Source organism: Coturnix japonica, chromosome 24 (genome assembly GCF_054131305.1).
Source record: "Coturnix japonica strain WE chromosome 24, WE-NBRP24, whole genome shotgun sequence".
Classification (NCBI taxonomy): domain Eukaryota; kingdom Metazoa; phylum Chordata; class Aves; order Galliformes; family Phasianidae; genus Coturnix; species Coturnix japonica.
Genome location: NC_140686.1, coordinates 3,964,204 through 3,991,142, shown reverse-complemented (window position 1 = coordinate 3,991,142; position 26,939 = coordinate 3,964,204). Strand labels below are relative to the sequence as shown.

Here is a 26,939-nt window from a genome sequence, read left to right as displayed (position 1 = left end):
TTATGTTTCTGCGGGTTTCCACCTGCAGCTCATGGCAGTTGCTTTATGACCATCCTGATTGATCATAAGTGTGCTGGAAAATTTTGCTATTGGAATAAATCTTTTATCTTTTTGAGAGTGCTTTGGCAATATGGCTTATAATATGGATTCAATGACATAGCCTAATAGGCAAGTCCAATTTTATTTTTGTAAGCAGACACTAAATCTTAGCAAGCTTCTGGAATCCATAAATCAACTTACCAATTGTCTTTAATGTCTGCTTCATATGATTCTGCTAAGCTTGAAAACAGTGTGGGAGGGGGGAAGAGGTGACTGTGGTAGTCTTTCTAATGTATTTCCATGTTACTTGACCACCTAGTGTTCGAAAATCAAGTTTTGATGATTTGTTTTTAGTATTTATTTAAATCTAAAAATTATTTTGTGGAACAATTCGTAGAAGCATTTTGTATGCTTGTTTCATGAATGGAGTCGTAAAGTATAAGATGACTGCAGCACAGGGCAGTAGGTTGTGTGAGTTAGGAAATAAGATTTGACACTAAACTTGAAAAAGATTTGGAATAACGCACATGTTGTGCATTACAACCAAGCAATGTTTGTATCATTTATTTCCTTGCAAACTGATCCAGAGAGGTCAGTTGAGAACCAGATTGTTTTTACCTCATTGAATGATGTTTGTATGAGGTTGCTGTGTCTGTACCCTTGCTCTCCATAAGCTGTTAATGAGAAAGTAGCCTCAACATTATGCACTGCTAGAATAGAAGTAGTCATAGTTCTGCTGGGTTCTTTCTTGATTGGTCATTAAGAAGCCAAAGCTATCTGCTCTAATTAATTTTTCCAGAAAGCAGAATTCAGCTTCCAAAAGGAACAAAATATTTTAATCTTGTTCTCTTAATAGACATGACTTAATGCTTCACATGAATTGTTGTCATTCTGTGATTTGATTCTTTTTTTTTTTTTTAATAAAAGTTGGATGATGGGAATTACTCTGTATTTCTTATATACTACTACAAGTTCTGTGTGATAAGATAATTGGATATTAGCTATTTCACTCTCAATGAAGTAATTTGTGCAAGAAACAATTACAGAGCCTACTAATGTTGTAAAGAATAAAAGATATCTTCAATTAAATAAAATAACGCTTTCATTTTTCATCTCCAGGCTTTTCAGAGAAACCCAGTAATTTGCAGGTAAATGCTTTTCATTGAAATCTACTTGTCCTGCTCATTAATGAATATGTAGTTACTTTCAATGTATGGGTGTTTATTTTTCATTGGTTTGTCTTTCATAGTTAAAGGTTTCTGCAGTTTTAGAGATGAATGAAACATCTTCAAAAACAGAAAAGCAAAAATCAGGTAATGATGTCTTTTATATTCTGATTTTAGCTTCAAAATCTTTCTGATAAGCATATTTAATTAAGCATTTGATTCATTTGTTTTGCAGATCCACAGGAGAAATTGAGTGTAGATGATATTGAAGGTATTTATAAATAGTTGTTGTTTTTTTTTTGTCATGTCCCTTTGTGGGCAGATACATTGTAGTTGTAAATTCTTCATATTAAATTAATGTTTTGCTAGCAAGATGTTATTTCAGCAGCAGATTTAATGAAATATGGCTCTATCTTTGGGTGTTTTCTCCACTACAGCTCCATTCAACATTTCTAAACATCCTTCTACAGTGTAAGGTTCCTCCAGCATACCTGCTATCATCACCCCTTGTCAGGCAGTCCACATTTACTCATTTCCTTCTCATTGCCAAATATACCAATCTGCAGAGGAGCAATAGGGGTCATGTCCTGTGTCTGATTCCTGGCTAGGGTCTGCAGATGGAGCTGTCCAGGAGCTGCAGGTGGGACAGAATGGGTGATTCACAGGCTTATGCTTCATTAGCATGATTGATTATTTACCTGGCTTTTTCTTTGCCTCTCTGGCAGTTGTATGAAAACATGTATTACATATGCTCTTCCAAAGCCATCCTCTCATGTTTTGTTTAAACTGGCCACTGAGTTTAGAGCTAGTGGAAGGACATGGGAAAGAGAGTGTAGGTGGGAGGTAGTGAGTGGAAGTATGTTGGCAGGTATTCCTTTTGGTTGGGAAAGATAAATAAAAGTGAAGCAGCTAGATCATTTGTTATACATGGGAGAGAGTATATCTAACCTCAATGGGTTCTTAGTTTCTTAATTCTGATATATGTGAATTTAAGTATTTGTTAGCGAGATACAAAACAGTTCCCTATTAAGGTCTTAGAATTTCTACAACGAGCCCTGAAAATTACAAATCAGGTGAAAACCTATATAAGCAAGCATATGAAGTAGATGATTAGATAAGAGTTCAGAAAACTATTGCAACTTCTAAGTATGGAATGGAAATTGCTCCAAGCTGTTTGACATCCATGTCTTGGGAAAAAAGGTACTGTTTCTTTTGATGACAATAGAGGTTAAACTTCTTTCTAGAAAAAAAATGTACGTGTGTTTGCATAAAGAAAAGGAGATTCTCTACTGCAGTGATATTGTTTCTGTAAGATGCACAAAAGGTGGTTAGAATCATTGAATTATAGAATTGGGCTGGAAAGGACCTTTAAAAATCACCTAATTGAAACTTCCCAGCTGTGGGTAACCTGTTGCAGTGCCTCATCACCCTCATCAAGAATTTATTCCTTATATCTAATCTGAACGATCTTTTAGTTTAAAACTGTTACCCTTTGCTCTGTCACTACAGGCCATAGTTAAAAGTCTTTCGTGTAAGCCCCCATTAATTATTGAAAGGCCATCATACGGTCTCTGCAAACTCTTATATTCCCCAACTCTGTCAGCTTTCCTCATAGGAAAAGTGTTCCAGTCCTCAAATTGTTTTTTGAGACCCTTCCCTGGACCTGCTCTAGCCAGAGATTTTTTGTGCTGGGGGCCCCGGAGATGAACTCGGTGCTCCTGGTAGGGTTTTGAAAGAGTGGAGTAGAAGGGGACACCACCTCTCTTGGCCTGCTGGCCATGCAGTGCTTCTTTTTTTGTGGCCCAGGGTGCAATTGGCTTTTTGGACTGCAAGCATGCATTCTCAGCTTATATGTAATTCTTCATCCAGCATTATCCCCAAGTCCTTTTCCACAGGACTGCTCTCAGTCTGTTCATTGTCCAGCCTGTGCTGAAGCTGATGACTTCCCAACCCAGGTGCAGGATCTTGCGCTTGGCCTTGCTGAACATCATAAGACCTGCTTCTGTAGGCTGTCAGTATCTGTCTGAATGCGATCTCTTTTCACTAACATATCAGATACACCACTTGGCAGCACTTCCCTGTCTACCAAAGAATCCATCCATGATATTTCTCCAATTTAGAGAGATGAGCTCTCTAGGTAGCTAACATCAGTTGCTATTTCTTTATCCTCCACTCTAGTCACTCCATAATAGAAGGTTGTCTGGGCCTTGGAAAGTACCTCCTTTCTTAAACTCTTTAAAAACAAGTGTGATGTTTCCCTTTCTCCTGTCACTAAGGGTTTTACCTGACTGCCACAACTCTTTAAATATGGTGGATAGTGACTTAGCAACCTAATTTACCCATGATCTTGGAGGTCTTTTCCATCCTTTGTGTTTCTGTGATTCTGTGAGTTCTTGTTTTGTCTGTTTTATGTAGTCATGTGAAATGTAGTCCAGTGATGGTGTGGGACGTGGCAAAGTTAGATAGGAAAAACAGTCGTTTCATAGATCATTTTATGTCATCATTTCATGTATTTTCTGTTCATCCTTCCTCGTGTCTGTTTTTTTTCTATAATCCATGTATTTGCTCAAAGATCAGGTATTAAGAAATATATGTGAAAGTTTGTCTCAAACTCCTATGTTTGGGTTTCAGCAAGCTGTATTTCTTCTGCAGAGTGTTATAATTCCTATGGTACAAGTATTTCTAACTCTAAAAGGGTTAAACGAGACCCTTTGTGGCACAAAAAAAGGAGAAATGAAAGTAGCTAGAGGAATCTAGCCGATTGCTGTCTAGCATACAGTGTGTCATGTATGTATAAATATAGTTCTACATGTAAACCATTTGAGATTCTTAAAGGTGTATTTCTGACTGATTTTCATCAAATTTCCCTTAGGAATGAAAGGGAAAATGCCCTGAGAGGGATTAGTTCACACAGAGGCATCTTCAAACTGTTTTGTAATATTATGTTCAAATCGTAAATAATCATACGCTTGAGAGGCTGTGTTAGTTTGTGCTATTTTCTCACAAATGCAATGATTCAGGATGTACTCTAGGTATAATTAATTTGTAATAAGTCATGTTCGTTATAAAGATGTAATTTTTTCACTGTAGGTGAGCGCTCACAATCTACCGTTCATGTGTCGTCATCAGCTAAAAAAGAGATGGTCAAGGATGCCACTGAAAACTTTGGGAGGCAGGTATGTGAAACCAAATATTGTGTTTTTCCTTGCGTGCAATTCTGAGAAACAGTGCAGTCATGTGGTGGGTTTTTTGTTTTTTCCTATGCAAAATACATACTCATTTGGGAGCAAAATTTTATATCATGTGATTATTTCTTTGACAAAACACGCCAGATTTTCCTCTGTGTATTAGAAAGATTAAGTAAAAACCTGAAATATGATCTGTCAGTGCTTTCTCTGCCTCTGCAAAATATCTCCTTATCTGATCAAGTTAGTAAGTGTTCGAAAATATTTTTTGAAGGTCATTATGGAGGAATATAGGCTAGGCGTCCTGTTTGTATTGAGCATACAGGACTGGGTAGGGATCTTCATTGAGTGTCTGGAGTCTTCTGTAATACCTCAAGGGAAGTGGAGGAAGTAATATCATCATACATCCAAGGCACTGTGGAAGAGGGATGTGATTCATTTCAGCAGGTAGAGAGCGGAACTTAAGTATTGGAAGGTGGTAGCGGATGTGCAAAGTGAATGGAGCTTGGAAATGAAGTGGCTGAGACAGGTGGTGACTGAGATGCTCTCCATTGTGAAAGATTTTTGTGGAGTTACGATGTGGAAGGAGAAAAGGGCCTCTATAACCAGAGTAAGAAGGACAATAGTTGTGGTTCCTTGGGATGCCAAGGCTGCAGACCTTGTTCAGAAGGGAACACAAACCAAGGGCAACTTTGCAGGGACTGTGAAGTCAGAGATAGTGAGAAGGCTGGAGAGAGGAGCTGGTCAGTGAGCTTGAGGCATGGTACCGTTTGGATAGATGTCTCAGTTCTTGATTTTGGGCTGAGGGCAGGAATGAACAGGTATTCCTTGTAAATATTTGTCTTGGGAGCTTGGAATAGAATTTAATAATTCTGACTCTGAGGAGCATAGGTGATTGTAATGTAGCCAGTCCCTTGTGGTGGTTAGTAAAAAAGCTTGTTATGATCACTCACGCTTGTTATGAACGCTCACCAGCAGGGGGTTTAAAGGGACAGTCAGTAGAAAGTAATGGAGTATGGGAAAATTTGGGCAGTTGTGTTTTCTGTTGTTACTGATTGGTTTTGATCTGTTTGATTGGTTTATGTTTCTAAACTAGATCCTTCTGTTTTGAGGAAAAAATAAATAAGGTATCTTTGTTTTGTTGTTGTTGTATGATGGGATGAGTTTGCAATGTAAATTATATGGCTTAACGGTAATTTCATTTTTCTTGGTAATTTTTCTGTCTTTACCTGCTTACTTAAGGATAAATATGTTTTAGAAACTACCAACTTGATAGAAAATACAGCACATGAAAAGCAGACTGACAAAGCAGAAATTTCTCATCAGGAAGCCCTAGCAGAAAATGAGGAATCCCACAGTGCTGACAAGCAGTTAAGTCTAAAGCTGTGGGAAGAAAGATACAAAAAATGTGGATTGAAAAAGAGAAAAGGGAGTTGAAAAGAAATTTTACAAACATTACAGCAGAGCTGAAGCAGCTGTTTGGTGAAATTAATGAATCTGAGAAAGCTCCATCCCTTGTGGCAGAAGTGTCAGAAGATGACCTCATTGAAGAATTGAAGAGTCTTTGTGTTTCGTCTTGTGTGACAGAATCAAGTGATAAGTTAGAAAGTAAAGGTGAATTTGGAGATGTGAAACTTAATGTAGACCTAAAAGAACCCAAACCTGAAATAGTTATTCTGAGTCTCTGTGTCCTTCCTGATCACAATAACTTAAATGCGAGCATGGAAAATACCTGGAGAATACCAGATGAAGAAGGCTGCACTAATTACACAGATAATACAAAAGTACATCTATCAAAAGCAGAGGAAATGGAAGAGAATGAGAATGGGATTAGTAGAGATGTAGAGGGAAGTCCTGAGTATTCCCTGAGACATTGTTTAAAAACAAATATTTGGGATGACATTTCTAATAATCTTCCTAATATAAGACCTGTTTGCACAAATGGTGAAAGTACACTTGGCTTTATAAGTGAGAAGAAAATTGGCAAGGACATCTGTCTTAGTGACAGTGTTCCCAGAGACTTCCTTATCAAAAACAAGGAAATAGGAGAAACAGAAATCGAAAATCTTTTCCCGCATGCTCAGCAACCTTGTGGCATGCTGAAAAGGAATCTGGATGAAGAACTAAAACAAGATGTGGAAAGATTTAAGAGTAAGGTAGGAATGCTGCAAATGGTATTCCTGGCTTTGGAAAAAGAGAAGGTAGAGCTACAAAAAGAGGTAGAAGTTCACCTGCTTTTCCTTATTCTTTAGTCTTTCTCAGTATTGGTGGTCCTGTTCATGTTAGCTATTGATCATTAAAAGAAGGTGCTTTGTGCAAATTGGTTTTTTTGTCTTAAGAGAAGAACGTTACTCATAAATAAGGAAAGCAGTGGAGAACTGTGCTTTTCCCCATAATGTAATCAGAAGGTTTTGAGAAAGCAAAGTGTATTGTTTCAGTTTGACAATAGGTGGCAGTCATTTCCAGTGTAAGTAGTTATCACCTCATTACCATAAAAAGAAATTCATACAAGTACACCAGTTTTGATTGTCGATCAAGGAATGAAAATAGCTTCTGAACAGGGTCTTGATTTATCTCTTCATTTGCTGTGGTTTGTGCATGGTGTGCCTTCATTGCCTCTCACTAAAATTCCCGATTGCTGTGAAGCTGTTTCTGCTTTTGAGTTCAGTTTGCTTTTTTCCTCATCATTAAGGAAGTACGACATCATACATCCACTCATACTTTGTGTTTCTACAACTACTGTTGTGTAGTCCATCTGATTTCTTATCCATCAGTAATGCTTCTATTGTTTGTTTCCTTAGGGCTGCTTTGCTTTTTTGTTTTTGTTTGATTGTTATACTTCAAATCAAGAGTGAATTCAGAGTATATTTGTTGACTTGGTACATTTTGTAGAGTAATTTTGGGGGATAATCTTTTTTATTTTACATTATTTTAAAAGTCAAGCTTAGATTATTTGGTCTTGGATCTCCTTTAGAATCAGAAAAATATATGAAGCTTAATTTTCTCTTCATAGGTTGAGAAGGAAAAAAGGAAGCAGAAACATTTCAAAATACGAGCAGTGGAGAAACAGGAAAGTCTTGATAAATCAAATACACCAGTGGGCAATATTACCCATCAACCAGTAAAAGAAAAGCTTGCTCTAAGGAAGAATGAAAAAATGATAGAAGAAAAACACACAAAGAATTCGTCATCTGAGGAGAGACCAAAATTACTTGAAATGCCAGTAAAAGGGTAAGCTAATAAAATAATCCGTAGAATTAGATTGTTTTAAATCTTGTAATTGAAGCACTTTCCTCGGTATTGAAAGCTATGCTGAGTAGTCCCCTGCTCCCCAAACTGTTTTAAAAGTATATTTTTCAAAGAACTAAATGCACAGTGGAGGTTCAGATTAATTTTGCTGGAGGTGATAGAGGTCTTAATCACAGAATCATAGAATGGCCCAGGTTCAAAAGGACCACAATGATCATCTAGTTTCAACCCCCCTGCTATGTGCAGGGTCACCAACCACCAGACCAGGCTTCCCAGAGAATTTCTTCCTTAACACTGACTCTAATCGTGTCTTTAGAATCTTACCTCCTATGCCTAATAAATTAATCAAGAACGAATTCAAAGCCCTTGCACGTGGGAAGGAGGAACCCCTTGTGTACACAGTGAAATGCTCTGGCTGGTGAGCTGATTCGCTGAGAAGCCTCTGGGGGCTTTGGCAGAGATTAAGTGCAACATGAGTCAGAATGATCTTGCAGCTGAGAAGGCCAGCAGCATCCTGGGTTGCAGAGTCAAGAAGCTGAAGGGAGGAGTCCATCCCTACTTAGCATCTAGTTGGTCTGTGTCTGGAGCACTGGGTCCAACTTTTGGCCTCCAAGTACTTGTGTGCATTTCTTTTTATGGCCTTCAAGAGATCGTAGTCAACATGTGTGAGTTCAGTAGAGGCTTTCCAGGCTGATCACAGAGCATGAAACTCTGTGAGAATAAGCTGAGGGAAATAAACTTCAGGATGTGCCAGCAGTCTCCCAGTACGTGGAAGGGGATTGTAAGTAAGACAAAGCCGTTCCTGATTTGGCCTGGATTTGATTCTAAACATTTTTCAGAATTCCCAAACATCTGTAAATAGAAGGAATAAATTTTTTCTTCTATGTAAAATCTCAAAACAGTATTAGCTATACATGAGTAAAAGCTGTACTTTTTGGGAAGCTAAAGACTACATGTAAATCTTTCTCCTTTAGAATAAGCTGCTTCAATACTGATGTTACAGCCAATGTTTTGAACTACTTGTTAGTGGTTGCTGATATTCAAATCTTTTTTTGAACACTATCCTTATCCTTTAATTTATTAAAAGAAATGAAAAGGTTCATCCGCACATGGTAAGCAGTTGTTATAGTCTAAGGAAGGCTTCTTAAAAGTTTTTGATTTGTCTTAGATAAGTGATGTGATGTTTTATCGGTATTCCTTGCAGTCATTATGAATCTGTACTATATAGGTGATGATCAACTTATTAAAAACAGTGTATTTTTGTTAGTAAAAGTTCATGGTTTACTGTTCATGTTTACCTATGTCGACATGGAAATACATGATGAATTTTGTACATCACTTAAGGGCTTATTTGTCAGTCTTGTGCAGCTCATGTATAAGGTGTCTTCCACCACTAATGGAATGAAATTAGAGTGATGTTAAAAGTTTCAAATTGCAGAAAAACTTCTATATTTGAAAAGGTGTGACATTTCTACAGTTTTAAGTTGTTTCTCCTGGTTCATGATGTGGCATATTTACTTTTTTGTCAGTGCTTTAATTCCTCAAATACTCTCTTTTAAATCCCAGATTTTCTGTGAAACAAGAAGAGGAAAAGAGACATAGAGCTGAAATGCGATATGAAAAAACAAGAAAGCAACTAAAGAGGGAAAAGGATCAATATTCTAGAGAGACAGAGGAAAAACAACAACTTGAGTTTCGTGTAAGGAATTTAGAAACAGAGTTAATAACGCTGAAACAGCTCAAGAAACAGGTATATTAAATATATATCTTCTGTTTTTCTGTTTCTTTCAAACTGATATTTTATGCTAGTATGTTCAACTTGTTGGTGAAAGAGACATTAGGTAATTATCTTGGTGCATTTTGAGGACCATTGTCATGAAACCAGCGTGAACAAACAAGTTCATGATACCTTTTCACATTTTTCAGAATTATAGTTTGGTTTGTGCTTCAGGCAAAGCTTCTCTTTGAGTTATTTTTCCTAATTACTACAGAACTCTGTGCGCGTGTGTGTATATGTATGTCTATATCTATATATCTATATATATATTATATGTGTATATATATATATATAAAATATATATATATTATATATATGTTTTATATATTATATATATGTTTTTATTATTGTTTTTTTTCTTCAGAAGGAAATTACAGTTACTGTTTGTAGTATTCTTTCAAGTATACTTACATGAATTTAAATTTAGGCCTAAATGTTACTGTTTACCTGATAATCTGTAAATTGCCTCAGTTGCTTAAAATCAAGACTGAATCCAGAAAAACTCTCACCTTTATTTTTATTACAAGTTTAGTGGCTTATTTAATGCAATTGAGATGATGATGTTCTCACTGTACACAACCTGCATGAATTCTTCAGTTCTTACATACAGTTTTGAGGGTCTTTTCACTGGCCTTTACCTACTTTTCAGCATTCCTGTCATGGTTCTACGCAGTTTGAAATATACCTCGGAAATTCGGTCTGTTGTGTTGTATTTTTCCCCATAAATAGTAAGCCTCAAATTTTCAGAACTTGTATTTGCAAACATATTAAGAACGTGTGAAAGTGGTCATTAAGGATCCTCAGTGGCCACGTTGCTCTGGCAGAAGCAGTAAGTAGTTAGCATCACCTCTTTCAGTCTGCCTGGATTTAACAGGGACATCATTGGCATTAGTTTACCTCCTGGTCTGCTGTTCAGCTGGTCAGTCCTCTTCTGTGTCTCACTTCATTAATAGCCTTTGGAAATCTCATACAACTCAATTTATCCAGCAGTATTGCTAGATTTTGGTAAACTGAAAATGGATTGGCACATTTTCTGAAGCATTTCTAAATATCAGTAGAAGAGATGTAGACTTAAGACCTTGCAGTGGGGTAAAGTAAGTGTAGATATTGTGCTTTTGGAAATCTTAGTCATTTGTTTTGTGCAGTTCTTAGTGTTAGTGCTCATATTGATGAATAGATGTTTTTAAATCTTTGACTGTAAGCATATGAGTGTCCATCTCTGGTTTTAGTATATATATATAGTTTGTTAGAAAGATAACTTGGGTTTCTACTTAAACTCTGTATGTTTCCAAGAATAGTAGTTCTAGTTTGTTTGTTTTTTTCTTGTGTTATAGAGGGAGATTCATTAAGTATAAAACTTCTATGATGCTGATTTGTGCAAAGGACTCACACTATCCTTATAACTTTCAATTCAGATAAATCTAAAGATGTTTGTTTGCAAACATGGAAAATTGATATGCAGGTCATTCTATGATTTTATGATAAATGACTCTTAATAGAATTAATAGAATGTAAGAATAAAAAGAATGAAATAGGAAGGTATTGCTAATTCTGATTTTGTTCAAGATTCACAAGTTCAACTATATTACTGTAGGTTGAAGAAGAGCGTGATGAAACACAGAGACAGCTCTCTAATGAAAGGAGTGCTAGAGCTCTGCAAGAAGGAATTTTGAGCAACCACCTGTGGAGACAGAAGGAGCTGGAAGAAGAGACAAGAAAAACTATTGGGAAAAATTCAGAGGTAAGCAGTTCCATTCCTAATTAATTTGGTTATACTTCACTGTGCTCATTCTAAAACCTTAAGAAAAATAACCTTTTGTGCCTTTTCGTGGATTATCTACAGTTTATCAATATAACCAAATTTTGTTACTGTTGTCTAAAAACTCTGAATAGCATCATCAATCCCACATAGACCTGAATTGCATGTGGAAGTAGGAAGCCACTGGAAAATAAGACATTGTGTTCCCAGTCTCTTAAACTGCCTGCTGTTCTTCACTGTATAGTTGTCACAATCATTTCTAAGGTTTCTACCCGTGAAATGTCCAGATATCTGGAGATTCACTAGGAAAGAAGCTGGCTGAGGCTGTTTGTGATCCTATTACTTGGCTTTTGAATTCGTTATTATACTGTCATCACTTTCTTGTTTCCATGTCCTTCATCTTTTTGCTTAATAAATTATTTTTATCACAGCCCATGTGTTCTGTTTTGTTTCCTGTTCTCTCCCTCATCCCACTTAGTGATGAGAGTGTGGTGCCTAGCTGCCTGATGGGTTAAACCTGAATTTATTTCCCAACTAACTATTCATTATTGTCCTTTATCACACAGAAATCTGACACTAATGACAGAGAAAAGGATTTGCTACACAGAAATCAGTTACTGCAAGAAGAGATTGCTATGCTAAGACTAGAACTCAATCAAGTAAAACTTAAGCACCAGGAGGATGAAGGAAAATACTTAGAGGAAAATGAGTCTTTGAAAGAAAAGAATGATTCTCTTCAGAAGGAACTTAAACTGAGTGAGGAAACCTTAACACAGACAGTATTTCAGTACAATGGACAGTTGAATTTACTCAAGACGGAATCTGCAATGCTAACTTCCAAGCTTGAACAGAAAAAAGAAAGCAAAGACAGACTGGAAACAGAGATTGAATCATTGTGTTCCCGCTTGAATGCAGTGGTTCAAGATCTCGAACGTCATCAGTCATTGAAAAGTGATGCCGAACGAACATTTCAGAGAGAACGTGATGAATGGCTTCGTTTACAAGACAAGCTCCATCGTGAGCTCTCTGAGGTGCGAGAGAGCAACAAGAGCTTGTCTCAGCAGCTGAGTCAAACGGAAAGCAAAGTTAATAGTCTAGAAAACGAGCTTCACCAGTTGGAACAAACACTTCGAGAAAAAACACTGCTTTTAGAAATGACACAAAAAGACTTAAATCAAGCCCAGTGTCAAGCAAAAGAAAATGAGCATGCGTGGCAACTTGAGAAAGATCAAGTCAGTAAATTTATGATAAAGCATGAATCTATGCAGGAACGATTGGCCCAGCTCCAAAGTGAAAACCTTTTACTCCGTCAGCAGCTGGAAGATTTGCAGAACAAGGAGATCATCAAAGAAAAGGTTGTGAATGATGTCCAGAACAGATTTCATGATATGTTCAACAAACTCAGAGCTGACAGTGAAAAGCAGGTTTACCTCATGGAAGAGAGAAACAAGGAATTAAATACCAAGTGTACTGATTTAAAGGAACAAGTCTTTAAATATGAGACTGACAAAGTAGAAAGAGAGGTAAGCTATACAATTAGAATAAATTAAAATGTTTCAATTCATAAAATGATTTTGTATTTCTAAAATGCATCAGGTGTAAGTTTTACATATAGGACCAAATTGTGTTGTTTTGTTGTGGTTCATTGTTTTTTCTCTTAGAATTAAGGAGGACCGGTAAATGACTGAACTGTATAATATAGTCAGTTTAAAGGAGTAAAGTCAAGTTTCATGTTTTTCTTCATGTTTATCTGTTTCCTTAGGGTTTGGTCAGACAGCTGCAGCAGGAGCTTGCTGATGCTCTTAAAAAGCAGTCTATGTCAGAAGCTTCCCTTGTAGTAACTACATGCTACCGCAGTGACCTTGAGGAAGACAAATTGCACTTGCAGAAGGAACTGGACAGGATTAAAGCTAAGGTACAGAGAGGCTGTAACTTACACATAAAATCTGAGGGTGATTTTTCCCTGTTTCTGGTGAAGAAGAGAAAAATAATGTTCTGAGAGCAAGTACCAGAGAGAGCTAAGGAGGTTAGCAGTGATACCCTGTCATAATTCACGAAGCTGGTGAAATCTTTGCCAGCTGGCCTCCTCCTCTGTAGTGAAAGATAAGTGTTACTAGAATCATCAAAAAGCCAATTAGTTTCTTTTGCAAGTAGGAGCCGTTCTTCAGCCCCACAGCTAAAGTTCTTCTTGTGGCTCCAGGGTGTTGTAGCAGTGTTCTTTCTTTTCCCAACTTACTTCCCTCTCCTGGTGTCAAACACAATTAAGAATTTATTTGTGGATGGGATGTGTACAAACTACCAACTATCTGAAGCAACATTACACAGGTGCTCTGAATTTACAAATTGTTTTTCTGTGTCTTATAAGGTTGGTTGTAAACACTATAAGGTGGTCTTTATCCCCTTAGTCTTCTCAACTTGCCCCTTGTCATCTGTGATCACAGTCATGCCTGTGCCAAATCAGAGCAGAGAGTTCAAAGTATAAGCAAATGTCCTCCTATCCTAGAAATAAATTCAGGGGTATAGATTTAAAGACAAGTATATGAACTGCATTGTTCTGTGCACTTGGTGTCCATGACTGGGTGGTCTTCGACACGAAGTCATTATGTCTTTAACTGGAGAAGATCTGTATTTGATAAGCTGCTTTGCAAAATGACCTGGTGTCTCAGCAGGTTATCGCTTTTGGTTTGGCCAAGTTTGGTGTCTGATTTCTGAGAAAAAGTAGAAATACTGGACAGCTGAATTTGAGTTTTTCTTTTTTGCTCTCTGTGAGAGTTGTGGGTTTTTTCTGAAACATCTACCATAATAACGTACTAATGAGCTGTGAAATCACTTTAGGAAAAGGATGAGGTTTTTTGGTTAATATTTTCGATAGAATAGCAAACAAGTAATTTCAGGATGTCACAAGTCACTGGGAAGGTAGGATTGGCAGTGTCAATGCTCATAATGGTGTTATAGAAAATCCTTTGTACAGATGGGAGAGGCCAGTGTCACAGATGATGAAATATCATCTGTTATTGTTCATTTGCTAAGAGAAATGAAGGCTTGAATGAATTGGAAACGATTCCAGTACTTTGGGTAGGGGGTGTATGTAGATACATGCAATATCCAAATTCTTCAGTGCTCACTGAGCTCTCTATACTGAACCTAACCTGGCTGCTGAGGATTCTCATTGCTACTTTACAGTTACATGACTCTGAACAACAGCGTATTCAATATGAGCGTTGCATTCAAGATTTGAAGACTGACCTAGATAATAAGGAAAGACAAATATCAGCTTCTAACCAAAAAATGAAAGACCTTCTGTTAGCAGCTTCCAGAAGCAGTTCTACAATAAAGCAGCTGGAAGAACATGTCCAACGGTAAGAAAATAACAGAGTGAAGCAAGGTTTTGCTTTCTGGGATTCTCTGAAAACATCAGAATTGCCTTGTTGCATCATCAGGGTAAAACATGATTTTAAAAGAAGCTCTTGCTTTAAATAGCATTCTTTCACACCATTCTTTTGCAGTGTGCGCTATTATGGATTTGTCTAATAAGATCTGTGCTTCTCTTTAAGGCTTGAAATGGAAAATGCCAGAGTGGAAGCTGCTGCGCAACACCAGGACAAGAGAACTGAAGCCTCAGTAAGCCAGTCATAAACTTCCCTTTTATTTATTTATTTATTATTTTTTTATGTGAGCTTCTGAGCCTATTTAGATATTTTTCGTGGGGAAGTTATGTGGTTTTCCTGGGGATCATAGGGGAGCTGAGTCATCTGAGCTGTGGTGTGACTGTAGGGTACTCTGAAAATCCTGATGGTCTATTCTCCAGTTTTGAGAGTTTTCCCATAAGGTAAAGGTTGTAAATCTCCACCTTTCACTGCTGCCATTTCTGTCTTTGCAGTAGTATGAAAATGTTTGTGTTAATCAGCATGATTCTTTTGATGGATAGGACGGACAGTGTCAGCAGGAGGGAGATGTGTGGTTGAGATCTGGGAGGGGAAACCTGGATGTGAGAAATCTATTTTATCTTCAGAGCTTTGTCATAGTTTCCACCTGAGCTCATTAGGTTCTTTTTCCATTTGTGAATATGTGTTGGTACTTTACTGCCCCGCAGGGGGCTGAGGTAAGGAAAGAACAACTAGGTGAAGTAATGCTGTGCAGTCAGTGGCAGGCAGCTGGGAAGTAGCTGGTGCGCATGCATGGCTTAGCATCTTGTGTAACCTTGGAATATTCTTTAATTAGTTTGCTGTTGGAAAATTAAGCTGCTATAGGGAGAATAAGAAGCATCTAGTGGAAGGGAAAAGCTGTTGATTATCTGCACCAGAAAAGTCTGAGTTCTTTTCCAGGTTCCTTTTCTGTCATCTTCTTTTGGTGATATACCAATTAGAAGGTTTTTAGCATTTTTAACACTTCTGTATTTTACCCATACATTGTCACATAGGGAGAACCGACATTTAACATATCCTGTAAAGACACATGAGGAAGTTTTATGAGTTTGTCATATAAGCCTTTAAGCTCAGGTTTTTATGTCCTTCTGTACGTCAGGGATGTCTCTCTTTTTCTTAAAATGTGCTATTCAAAGCATGTAGGCAACTTTCATTCTTTACAAAGGGAACTGAATAAGCAAACTTGTTTACACACAGATGCATCTGTGATGCAAATCTTTGCTCCTTTGTGTAAAAGGATAAGTAACATTGCTGTTCTGAAAACATTTTCTTGCTCTGAGGAGATCTGCGGTTATTTCACAGTCAGTAAGTGTAGGGAATTTTAAGAAAACTGTGAGTTAATGTTGTATGTGTGTCTTCTTATCTCCAAATGATGTAACCTCATTTTATCGTATAGAGAGCATTCACTTTTTCCACTAGCATTAAGTGCTATTCTTGACAGTGCTTCTTAAGCCATCTTTTATAAACTCAGTGTAACATTCACTATAGATCCTTAGTGGTGAGAGCTTAGCCCTGCCTCCATTTGAGTTACTAGTTTATAATGCAGTTCATGTGCAGTGTTGTCTCTCTGGTTATCTTGGCATTCCCTTTGTCATTGTTGTTTCCATAGATACAAAATCAGAATATGTTGGCTATGACATCCAGAGGCTCATGCATGATGTGCGAGGAAGATCGAAAGTCGAGAGCCCACCTTGAAGACCATATTGCTAAACTGAGTAGGGAAAATGCTGAGCTTTTAGAAGAAGTGAGCCCAGAAAACAGTCCCTAACACCTAGCCAATACCCAGAGCAATGCTGACATTTTCTTGAGTTCTTACATACTCTGATTTTATATCCCTGCTACTCAGGCCCTGAGTACTATTGTGATTTGGGTGTCATGAAGGAATTGAATAAAAGCCAAGAGAATATCTCGGAGTTGTGCTGTCAGAAAGACGGTGTGGTTTGATACCAGTTGAGCACATGGAGCAAGGCAGCAGTTCCTGTGTTCTTTATTTGATTTCCTTCTGGTTATTGTCTGACCCCTTGATTTCCAAGCAGGATTAAAACACCCCTTATTTTCAGTGCAGTGTACGGAGGAACTGCTGCATGTTTTCAGAATAACAGGAGCTTAAAACCCTTGCAGAATAAATAAGGTGCAAATGCAAACTACAGAACTAGTTGCCAGTTCTCCTGTAGTTTGTCTGAAAAAACACCATGAGGAACAGCAACTAAATTAGTAAACACCCACAAATAAGATATGGAAGTAATGACTGAGAAGACACTGGTGAATTCCAGAAAAGCAGACTCTTCCACAAGAGCCTGCTGGTCATTGGAATGAATGCTGTAGAGTGTGCAGTGTTCTCCAGGGCTGTGGCTACCTGTGCAAGCTGACCTATTAGCAGAGGAACTGCGGAAGCTGTTCTCTAGCATCTTTTTTCCAGCTTTTTGGGACGAAGCCCAATAAGGGGGCAGAGGAGCATTTGCTTCAGCAGGGGCGTTAATTGGTATCCCTAGGTCTTGGCCCGCTTGTGTGAAGCCTGAAGTGATTTAAATGTTTACAAGAATCCTGTGCCTCAGTGTTCTGCTGAATGTGGCAAAAGGATGGATATGTGCTATCTGCAGTTGCTATGTGTACTGTCCTGTGCTGAGTGTATCATGTATTTTTGTTTGTTTGTTTTTTGAAAGTGTGAGAATGAAAGAAAGAATGTGAAGAAGCCGATAGAATTGAAACGACCACTTGAAGCATGTCTTGTCCAGGAAAGGGAAAGAAATACTGAACTGCAGAAGGAATGTGACAGGTATGGTTCACTAGTACTTGAAAGAGAGCTCATGTAGGTTAGAAGTCAGGCTTTAAGGAACTTGCATGTAAAAGTAGGTGTGTTTAACTCTGAACAAATTCAGATCTCACATCAGTTCTTGCAAGACAGTTCTGGTACATGAGCCTATGATTTTCTGTAGCTGCCATAAGAAGAGCAAATGTAGGCTGCCTTGCACTTCTGGGAGGGAAGTCTTTTTTTCCTCTGTTGAGGTGAAATGTGGACCCTCCAGGTGATCTATTGCATTGAAATGCTGGTTTTTCTTATTAACTTTTGGCCTGTTGAGCATGTTAAAAATGAAGCAAGCCATAGCTATGCTTTTCTTGTACAAGCGTGACAAATAGATACCTAGTTCCTTTGCTTATTTTCTTGACTGATTTGTTGTGCAGGTTCAAGAGCCTTTTGAAGAAAGCTGTGAAAAAACTAAAGATGCATGAAGCCAAAGAAAGAGACTCCCAGTTCAATTTCCAGGGAGAAATGAAGAACAGGTATTCTGAAATGGTGAATGAAGTTGAAAAATCAAGAACAAAGGCAAGTTCTTGTTGTTTCTTTTTGGTTTTTTTGGTGGTTTTTTTTGTTGTTGTTGTTTGTTTGTTTGTTTGTTTGTTTGTTGTTGTTGTTGTTGTTTTGTTTGGGTCATGTTAATTTCTAGAGACTTGTAATATTCTTTTCAGTAGGTATGGAAAAGTTATATTTCTGGGAGAGAAAATTGGCTTCACAGTTGACCTTGGAAACTACTGAAACATCTCATATTTTGTACATATTCTTGCAACCAGACACTGGATTTGACCTAGAGAGAAAATACCTTCCTTTACCACTGCTGTGGAAGCTGCTTTTTGAAGCACTGTTTACAAAGCTTTCAAGAGCAATGGCAGGAGGAGTACTTGTTTCCTGTGCCTAGTTAACTCTGTACTGGAACATTCCCCCTGAAGCATGATAGGCATTCTTTCTGCTGTCTGGGTAGAGTGGTTTGATTTCCATCGAGCAGTAGAGCAGTGCACAAAAGAATGGCCCTAGTGCCTTTCAGCACACTCCCGTAAGTGAAATTCTGCTAGTTTGCTACTTGTTGATCTTTTACTTGCTGCAGAACTGAGGAAGGTTGTAAGTCAAGGAACCCTATTGGCAAGAACTTAAAAGTTGTTCTTCCCTTAAAAGATGATCTTGTCTTTCCTTTGACTCGGGTACTGAGTCAGCAGATGACAGTTACAGACTTGATGGTCTTCCCCTTCATAAATTTTCAGAGAATAATTTTACACCCCTCTAAGTTCATTTTATTACTGTCTGTAGGTTACTGAACTTTCTCATCAGCTGGATTTAGAGTGTAAAAAATGCGTCCAACTACAAGGACAAAACCATTATTTGCAAGAACTGCTGGCTCTAAACATGAAAAAACATGAAAAACTAGAGAAGACCAGATGCCAGCTGAAAGAAGAGGTGGCAAACCTGAGACAACATCTGGAGGCTGTCCACAATGTGCACATGATGACTTACAACCAAATCGGACGATACAAGAAAGAAGTGGAAGAGCGAGCTGCACAAGAAATAAATCAAAAACTTCAAGAAGTCAATTTGTTTTTGCAGGTAAGTGAATTTGTTGTGTATGTCTGTAGTTTTTATTATGTAACTTCTTTTTGCCATTTCTTGTTCGTACTTTGGTTTTTTGTGTTAGTGCCATACTTCTATATTTCCTGAAGGGAAGTGGAAGAATGGAAAATTGTTTGGCGAAAGTGCTTTTGTGTGTGTAATTTGCCTGCAGGTCCCCAAGCTAATAGCCGTCCCTTGACAGACTTCTGTTTTGCAGTTCTTAGAAGAAGCTATGGCCATCTGGTCATCTTGTTATTGCTGTTCATCACATGAATGCTATAACTTAGAGATGGCTTGGCCATACGTACAGGTTATGTTTTATCATTGTACAGGATAAAATGCTCAGGGAAGAAGTCACTGAAGTTACCGTGGGGCAGAAAGAGTGGGGATGGGATTCTCATAATTTCTTTGTAGAATCCTTTTTGTGTGCCCTGTCCTTCAACCATAGCATTCTTTTAGTAGCTGCTCCCATAAGTAATATTGCTAAGAGCAGATCTGTCTGGATGAAAACAGTTATTTAACGTGTTGGTTCCAGGGTTTTGCCTTGATTGCTGATAGTAGTGAAAAGGTCCAGTTGACTCAGTTGAGTAAAACTGGGCCCTTTAAATTGGTTATGGGCAACCGTATAGGGAGATGCAGTTCACTTTTTCTTTGCAATGGTTGAAATTGTATTATCTGCTTCAGGTCCAGGCAGCCTCACAAGACAAGATAGAACAAATCAGAGAAAATCATCATGCCTCGCTGAGAGACCAGCTGAAGTGCAGAATAAAAGAGGTTGAATGTGAGTTGGACAAAATAAAAAATACCAAAGACAATATTTTTCAAAACGAATCTATGCTTGCGGAACTGGGAAAATACAAAGAGCTGCATCGTGAAGAAATGAAAATGAGAATAAGGCTAGCAAATAAGCTGGAAAGGTAAGTGCGTGCTTTTTTGGAGTGGTAACAAGACGTGAAGTAGCAGTAGCTTGCATGAAAAACCTTGTACTGTTTCCTCCTAAAATCCTTTTTCTGTGTCTTGTCAGCACTATGGATGTAAGCGTAACCCTCTAAAACCTTTCCCCTTTATTTTTGGAACCACCATCATTTCACTTCAGTGTTCTAGCAGTCACACCACTAGTTATGGCATCACTGGCCCATGTTTGAAGTTGATAGCATTTTAACACATGGCCTTTGGGCCCCTCTCATTTTGGACTTCTAATGCCTTCTCTTTTCAAAAGCTGAATAGTAGTCAAAGACCTGGAAGAAGTGACTCTGCAAAAATATTATCAAAGATAATTCTTTGTGTGTTTTTAAATATTTCAGAACAACCAAGAGACTTGCAGAAGCCAATTGTAAGCTCTTTGAGGAACGCCAAAGAAACAAATCTTTAATTGCGAGCAGCACTGTCAGTGGAGGTCCTCCTGCAAGTCCAGGAAAATATTCAGCTGAACTGGGAAATCTCAGAAACAATTCCGCACTAAACAGAAGCTCCAGCCAAGAGGAATGCTTCCTAGATGCTGCTGGGATTGCATTATTGGCAAGAAAAAAAGTTGAAGTGTACATGGATAAGGTAAGCATTGTGAAATACTCTTCAGTGATGAAGACTTTAGGTCATTAAGATTGTACAGAATTCCTAGAGTGCTCAGAACTTCCTAGAGTGGAAGTTCCCAGCTAAGCTATTTATTAAACTTTACTGTATAGAATGTGCATAAGTGTATGACATACTTGAAATGGATAACTTTGACATCTTTGCTCAGCCCATCAGACATCTCTGGTCAAGCCACGTTGTTTTTTTCCTTACTGATCTTCATTTTTAGTTTCTTTTAGTACATTAATACTAACAAAGACATCCTTTAAAACTAGGATGATGTGAGTATGATTGCTTTGCTTCTTCCTATACAGTCTGCTGTGGGATGCATGCTGTGCCTAGTAAACATTTCTTTTTGTGCTTCCTGCTATGTATTATTACCTGAGAAAACAACAACCTACTCTTCAAGTCTTCACAGCTTTATAATATTTTGCAGCAATTTATACATGATTGCAACTTCTGCAATAGCTTTGAAGTACTTTGCCAGTTGTGCTGCTTAGTACTTGGCCTGTTCACCAGGCTACTTAAAAAGACAAGAGTTTACCTGACTCTGAGCCTTGTCTTTGCTTCAGTTATACCTCAGATTTTTCCAGTAATCTGTTTCCTTCTATTGGGAAAAAAAAAAAACCAACAAAAAAAACCACCTCTGTATTGCCATTAAATTCAAACTAAGTGCTGCCTTCTTGGATGGAGGAGATTACAAGTTCTCCTGACAGTAAAGTTCATAATAACTGGAAACTAAGGAACTTTAATTGGAGTTTGCCTCGTGTAGTCATCTTGCACTTTTGTTTTTATTTAAAGCTCTCAGTGCACATTTGGTGTTTTTCAAAGTAAGGGAGGTTATCTGAAGTAGAGTGTGAGCATCTCCTGGGATGAGGAAGCTCGTGTAGATTTTGGCTTTGATTTTGCAAAAGCTTTGATAAAGCTTCAGGGATAAGAAGCTGAAAATACTTTACGCTGCCGTTATTCAAAATGCTGGTATCAATTACTTTGTCCATGCAACTGTTTGAAGAAACAAATTGCACTGATTACAAACAAGAGAAAGAAATGCAGCTCTGAAAAGTGGGTTCAGGAAATAATAGTGACTTCTGCTAGCTGCAACCAGCGTGAGTGCATGGATTCATGAAACCAGTTTTCCTACTGGTAGCATAAGAAAGGGAACACCTACTTCCCATTCCGTCTCTCAGTTTCTGTTTCCTTTCTGATTTTATTTCCTGTCTGCACTCCTGATTTTTAGCAGTCTTATAAATTTCCACTCTTTTGACTTCTGCCTGTTCCTCTTGTTCTTTTACTTGGCACCACCGAGAAATTTCTTGCTCTGTCCTCTTTATGCTGCATCCCACAGTCAGATAATTACATCTGTAGGTGAGACCACAAGCCTTCTGTTCTCCAGGCTTAACAGTCCTGATGCTCTCAGCCTCTCCACGTAAGCCACATGCTCCAAGCACTTAACTGTATTTGCTAATTACATGAGTCTGGAAGCTATATGCTGTCTGTTTTGACAATTACTTCTATGCGTTAAAGACCTGATGGAAAATAACACAGGAGTCGCAAATATCTTCAAATGTAAATGATCGCATACGGTGTTTGGACTGTGGCCCTTTAAAAGGTCTAATTTCTCCTTATGAAAACTTTGCATTCAGAGTAAATGACAGTAAATAAACATCTCCTGGGAGAGCGAGGGGCAAATGCTCCTTTCTAGCGATCCAAGCTGGTTTCTGTTACTTAATAAAATGTGCAGTGTTATTTATAATGCATGTGTTATTTATAATTCTAGGTACAGAAGGATTTGGAGGAAAAAATCAATAAGGAACTTCAGCAAGGTAATATGCTACTCTGATATCAGTGTTTTTAAGGAAGGTGATGACTGTTCGTAACTTCTATGTAATTATTTTCAAAAGTTGTCAAGATTTGTGCTGTTTGAAGCACAGTGTGGGGCTGTTTTTAACTCTAACTTAGAGAGTTTTAATGGAAAACTTCCTGCTAACCAATATACTCTTCAGAATGTTCTGCAGCTACTTTTGAGAAAAAGCATGGAGAGCAAACCATCTCCCCCGCACAGATACACTTGGCTTAAGTTCAAGTCACCTTTCATCCTCAGGCACAAACATCAAATGTAAAAAAAAAAAAAAAAAGCCCAGAAATAAGATTTTTATGGACTTCTGTCACTACTTCTCTTTCTGCATACATTCATTGCATTCAGCACTTCAAATATACCATATACATTTTCTGGTGTTCTTAATTTTTGCTCGCTCTTTTTCATTGCTTTTTTTTGTACCTGACATGTTGTCATACTTGTCTTTGGATAAAGAAGAATCAGTGGAAAAGATAGCCTTTCTTTAGGTAAAAATCATTCAGCAATATATAGGCAAACACAGCATGAACTGATTGCTTTTAATATGCAGTGTAAAGCCTGTTCTATAATAAAAGGCCAGGTCTTCAGAGAAGAATTCATACTGTTTCACAATTAGCATTCTGCCAGAGTCACTGCTGCTGTTCCTAGAGTTATTTTGAAGCAGGGAGCCCTTGAGAATCCAGCTGTTGCTTCACAGCTCTTCCAATTTCCCTGAATAGACAGAAACCCATTGCCATGTGCCCATTTGCATATTCAAACATAATTACATGTGTAGTAGGAGCCGTAGTATTTGCTTGGTCTGGGGATCTTGTCTGGAAAAGGCTGATGGATGGAAGTACTGAAAATCCTTTTCTGCTTCCATCGAAGATGTGTTTCCATGAACGAAAGAGGGTTTAGCCAGGGAAAGTTAAGACATCCCTGGCAGTTAAAGTTAAGGCTGAAACTTTCATATATATATATGGGCATGTAATAACAGGATGCGGAGAAATGGCTGTAAACTTGAAAGTAGGTAGATTTAGACTAGATATTAGGAAGAAACTCTTTACTTCCTAATGTAAGGGTGGTGAGACTCTGGAACAGGTTGCTTAGAGATGTTGTGCATAGCCCCCATCTTGCAGGCATTCAGAGCCAGTCCGGATGGGGCTCTGAGGAACCTGGTCTAGAGGGAGCTGTCCCTGCCTATAGAAGGGAGATTGGAACTGGGTGATCTTAAAAGGTCCCTTCCAGCCCAAACCATTCTGTGTTTCTAAAACCTGGAATTTCTTTAACTAGCTTTAAAAATTGTATTGGCTGATCATTGAATGTGAAAAAATGTTTCTTCCTTTATGCCTGTCCTTTTTGATTCGTGTTTTCCTTGGAAGTTTTTAAATATCTCTGTAGAGCGTAGCCTGATCAGTTATCAGTAATGTTTTTACAGTGACTGATTTGACTCAATCTACTGTAAAAGTAACATCGTCAATCTTGTTTCTTTTCTTTCCAGCCACCGCTGAGCTTGAAACTGCTAGAGCTTCTCCAATGAAATCTACTTATGGATCTTCAAAAAATCTCAGTGTTGACCAGGATCCCCTTTGCAGAGCGGTACAGGAGTACCGGGATGTTTTAAACCAAAATTACCTGATCTAAATATATTTTTATTTAAAATGTAAAGGGAAAAGTACTGGAGATCATTTGTTTACATAGGAGGTCTGTGACTTCCCATCCTGCAGCTTAGTGTGGAAACATCTTTACTGCGGTTTGAATATAAATTTTAAATATATTAAATAGGTTGACACTCTGCACTTACCTGTTGGTCACCGAGGGGTAGTCAGTTTATTTTGCACTCAGGATAAGAACCATATCTATTTTTAATTACTGTCAGACTGAGTAAGGTTGGTTCTTGAACTTGACGGGACTGTCAAAATGTTTTTGACACATTATTTTGCTCCATGTTTTTTGTTAAAGGTTTTACCAGAAGCATTCCTTTGGTTCTATTTAACCCTTCCACTGTTTGTGGTAGAGTCTCCAGTGTTATTTTAACGCATAGGAGATTTTGATTGGATTCCTGCCAGCTGTTTCCGTCCTGATGCTGTGAATATTTCTGCTGGTTAAGTGGAAGTTTTAGCAGTGATTAAGCTGGAGAAGAATGCACTTTACATTGCTGTCACTTTCACGCACCTAGGGTTTAAAAATACTGTGCGTGTGTAGCAGTGCCAAGAAAGCTTTAATGTGACCTTTTTGATATTTCTGACTTGATATCCTTGTTGGATTTTGCATTAGAATTTGACTCATCTTAAGACATTCACAGTTGGTAGATGAACACATGATGAACCTGAAGCGGTTCATAGTGGGAAGAAGGAAAATTAATGTTTCAACCTTCTGTCCAATTGGTACTGCACCTTTTTATATGAATGTATTTTATGACACTAATATGCTATATTTAATTCCAGATATTTATGTTCCAACTTGGTATTTAATAAACTTTCATATCTGGTACATCTTTGTTTTATTCTGTTGGCCTTCTTGACTTGCTTTCCACCTCATTCCTTGCCTCTATGACTTGCTACAGTCCTCCTCTGCTCACTTCCATCTCTCCTTCTGGTGCTTTCAGTCTGCCCTGAAATCAGACAAGTGGCCAGCATGCATTTGTGTTCTTTTCCTCCTGGGTACTTGAAGCAGTGGGGCAAACAGCTACTATATGTCATAAGGTTTGTCATCATAGAAATTAAGGGGTATATGCTTGAAACAAGTGTGGAGGGTTGTGATTTTAATGGGTGTGCTGAACCACTTTCAGGTCTTCGGTGGTGATTCATTAACAGGAAGCCGAGGGTAAAGTCTCTGTTGTAAACCTGGCCATGCTTGGGAGGGGGATCTTTGGAGCCTTTTCTGCAGGTTGGCCATTCCTTTATGAGATAACTTCTGCTGGCCCTTTGTGCTCTCTCCAGCTGGTACAAGCCAGGAGCCAGGTGGAAGAATATCTCCAGCAGAATCCAGACAGCAAAGCACTCATAGAGTACCTTGCGCTTCTCCATGTTGGTTAAAGCCAGTTCTCCCTCCTCACTGTCACTTCTGCCCAGTGCACCTGTAGGCTCCCTTCTGGTTATTTTTACATCCCTCGCCAAGTTCAGTTCCATCTGTGCCTCAGCCTTCCTGATCCCATGCATGTCCAGACGGCATCCCTGGCCCCTTCCCAGCTACCTGTCCCTGCTTCCACTGCATACAACAAGCATGCAGGGCAGGGCCAACCAAGGAGTCCTATTAAAACTAGTGCCACCAAAAACAGCTGACGAGCCTTGGTAATTGGGACTCCTTGCTGGGAGGCACTGAGGCCCCGAATTTGCCACCAAAAATAACCTCTCCAGAGCAGTTTGCTGTTATCTGGGGGCACATGTCACAGATGTTAAGAAGACTCTACTGCCTCTGATAAAATAGAAGGCTACTACCCACTCAAGGTCTCATTCAAGTAGGGTCCCAGGAGGCTGCAAAAAGGAAATTACAGAACATTAAAAGGGACTTTGCATCCCTTGGGAAGATGTTAAAGGGATCAGGAACACAAGTAGTCTTCTCTGTACTGCTGACTGGGGGCTAAGAAATGAAGAGTGAGAATGGGCCAGGTAAATTACTGGCTCAGGTAATGGTGTCAGATCAAGGTTTTGGTTACTGTGATCTTGGGCAGGCCTTTGAGAGACCAGGTATGTGGACATCAGACAGAATGTGACAGAGCAGGTGGGGCAAAAGCATGCTGGGGAGCAAGCTGGTTGGATTGATTACCAGCGCTTTAAACTAGATTCAGTGCAGGGAGTGGATAGTTCCTTGTGATAGAGAAGGGACAGGGAATGCTGTCATTTAAGGAAACTGCAGGGGAAATCCTCAATTTGTGAGGAGTCTTGTATTTCGATATCATATTTAGTAAAATAAGTTTTTCCTCCTTAGATTGCCGCTGTTTTTATCCCATCCCCCTTTTTCCCCCTCCTTTCTGGGCCCCGGGGGGGGCCCACGGGGTGGCTTCCCCTGTCACGGGCATAGGTAAATCTAAGTAACCCATGACAGATTTTTTAAAGACTAGTCAAATGCAGCAGTGGGTGTGGAGAAAGAACAAAGAAATCTGTAACGGTCTGTGATCAATTATTATAATTTCCATTGCCATCGGACTAGCAGCTGCGCCAAGCCCGGGACCGGACCGAGTTAGAGTTGGGCCACCGGAGCAGTGAGGCGGAGTGCGTGCGGCCCCTTGGGGTTCGGTGCCTGCGGATATGATATCGAAATACAAGATAACACAATATAATATAATTGAGGCTAACAAATTGAACAAACAGAGAGAGAAAGAGTCCCCGAAAACAGAGAGGCCTACTGTGAACTCTAGGCGACACGGCTGGAACGCTTCCCACTCTCCGAGAAGTCCGAGAGAAGGAGGAGGGCACTCCAGCCTGGGAACGAGATTATACAGCGTCCTGGTCCCGTGACTTATCGTTACCCCTGTTGTTCTCTGGGATATGTAGTCTTCTTCTGTGGACTGCACATTCAATAGAAGTATCCATACTTTACATGATGTTATGATGTG

The 26,939-nt window shown here is 38.7% G+C and overlaps 1 protein-coding gene across 3 annotated transcripts; it reads left to right on the top strand.

Annotated features, from left to right (window-relative positions):
• The first annotated feature begins 1,028 nt into the window (after nt 1-1,028).
• LOC146757071 (ankyrin repeat domain-containing protein 26-like) lies at nt 1,029-24,874 on the top strand. 3 transcript variants are annotated; one of them, XM_085523418.1, is made up of 18 exons: nt 1,037-1,187; nt 1,289-1,352; nt 1,441-1,476; nt 4,296-4,381; nt 7,404-7,621; nt 9,206-9,389; nt 11,011-11,157; nt 11,742-12,698; nt 12,938-13,090; nt 14,359-14,534; nt 14,730-14,796; nt 17,264-17,376; nt 17,784-17,925; nt 18,682-18,975; nt 19,663-19,895; nt 20,283-20,529; nt 22,325-22,370; nt 23,883-24,874. In XM_085523418.1, exons 2-18 carry the CDS (start codon nt 1,313-1,315, stop codon nt 24,023-24,025), a joined length of 3,282 nt encoding a protein of 1,093 aa, XP_085379544.1. In that variant the 5' UTR covers nt 1,037-1,187; nt 1,289-1,312; the 3' UTR covers nt 24,026-24,874. The 3 variants fall into 3 exon arrangements, with proteins under 3 accessions (XP_085379546.1, XP_085379544.1, XP_085379545.1); XM_085523420.1 differs by lacking the exon at nt 11,011-11,157 and having other exon boundaries at nt 1,029-1,187; XM_085523419.1 differs by lacking the exon at nt 1,441-1,476.
• The last annotated feature ends 2,065 nt before the right edge of the window (nt 24,875-26,939 follow it).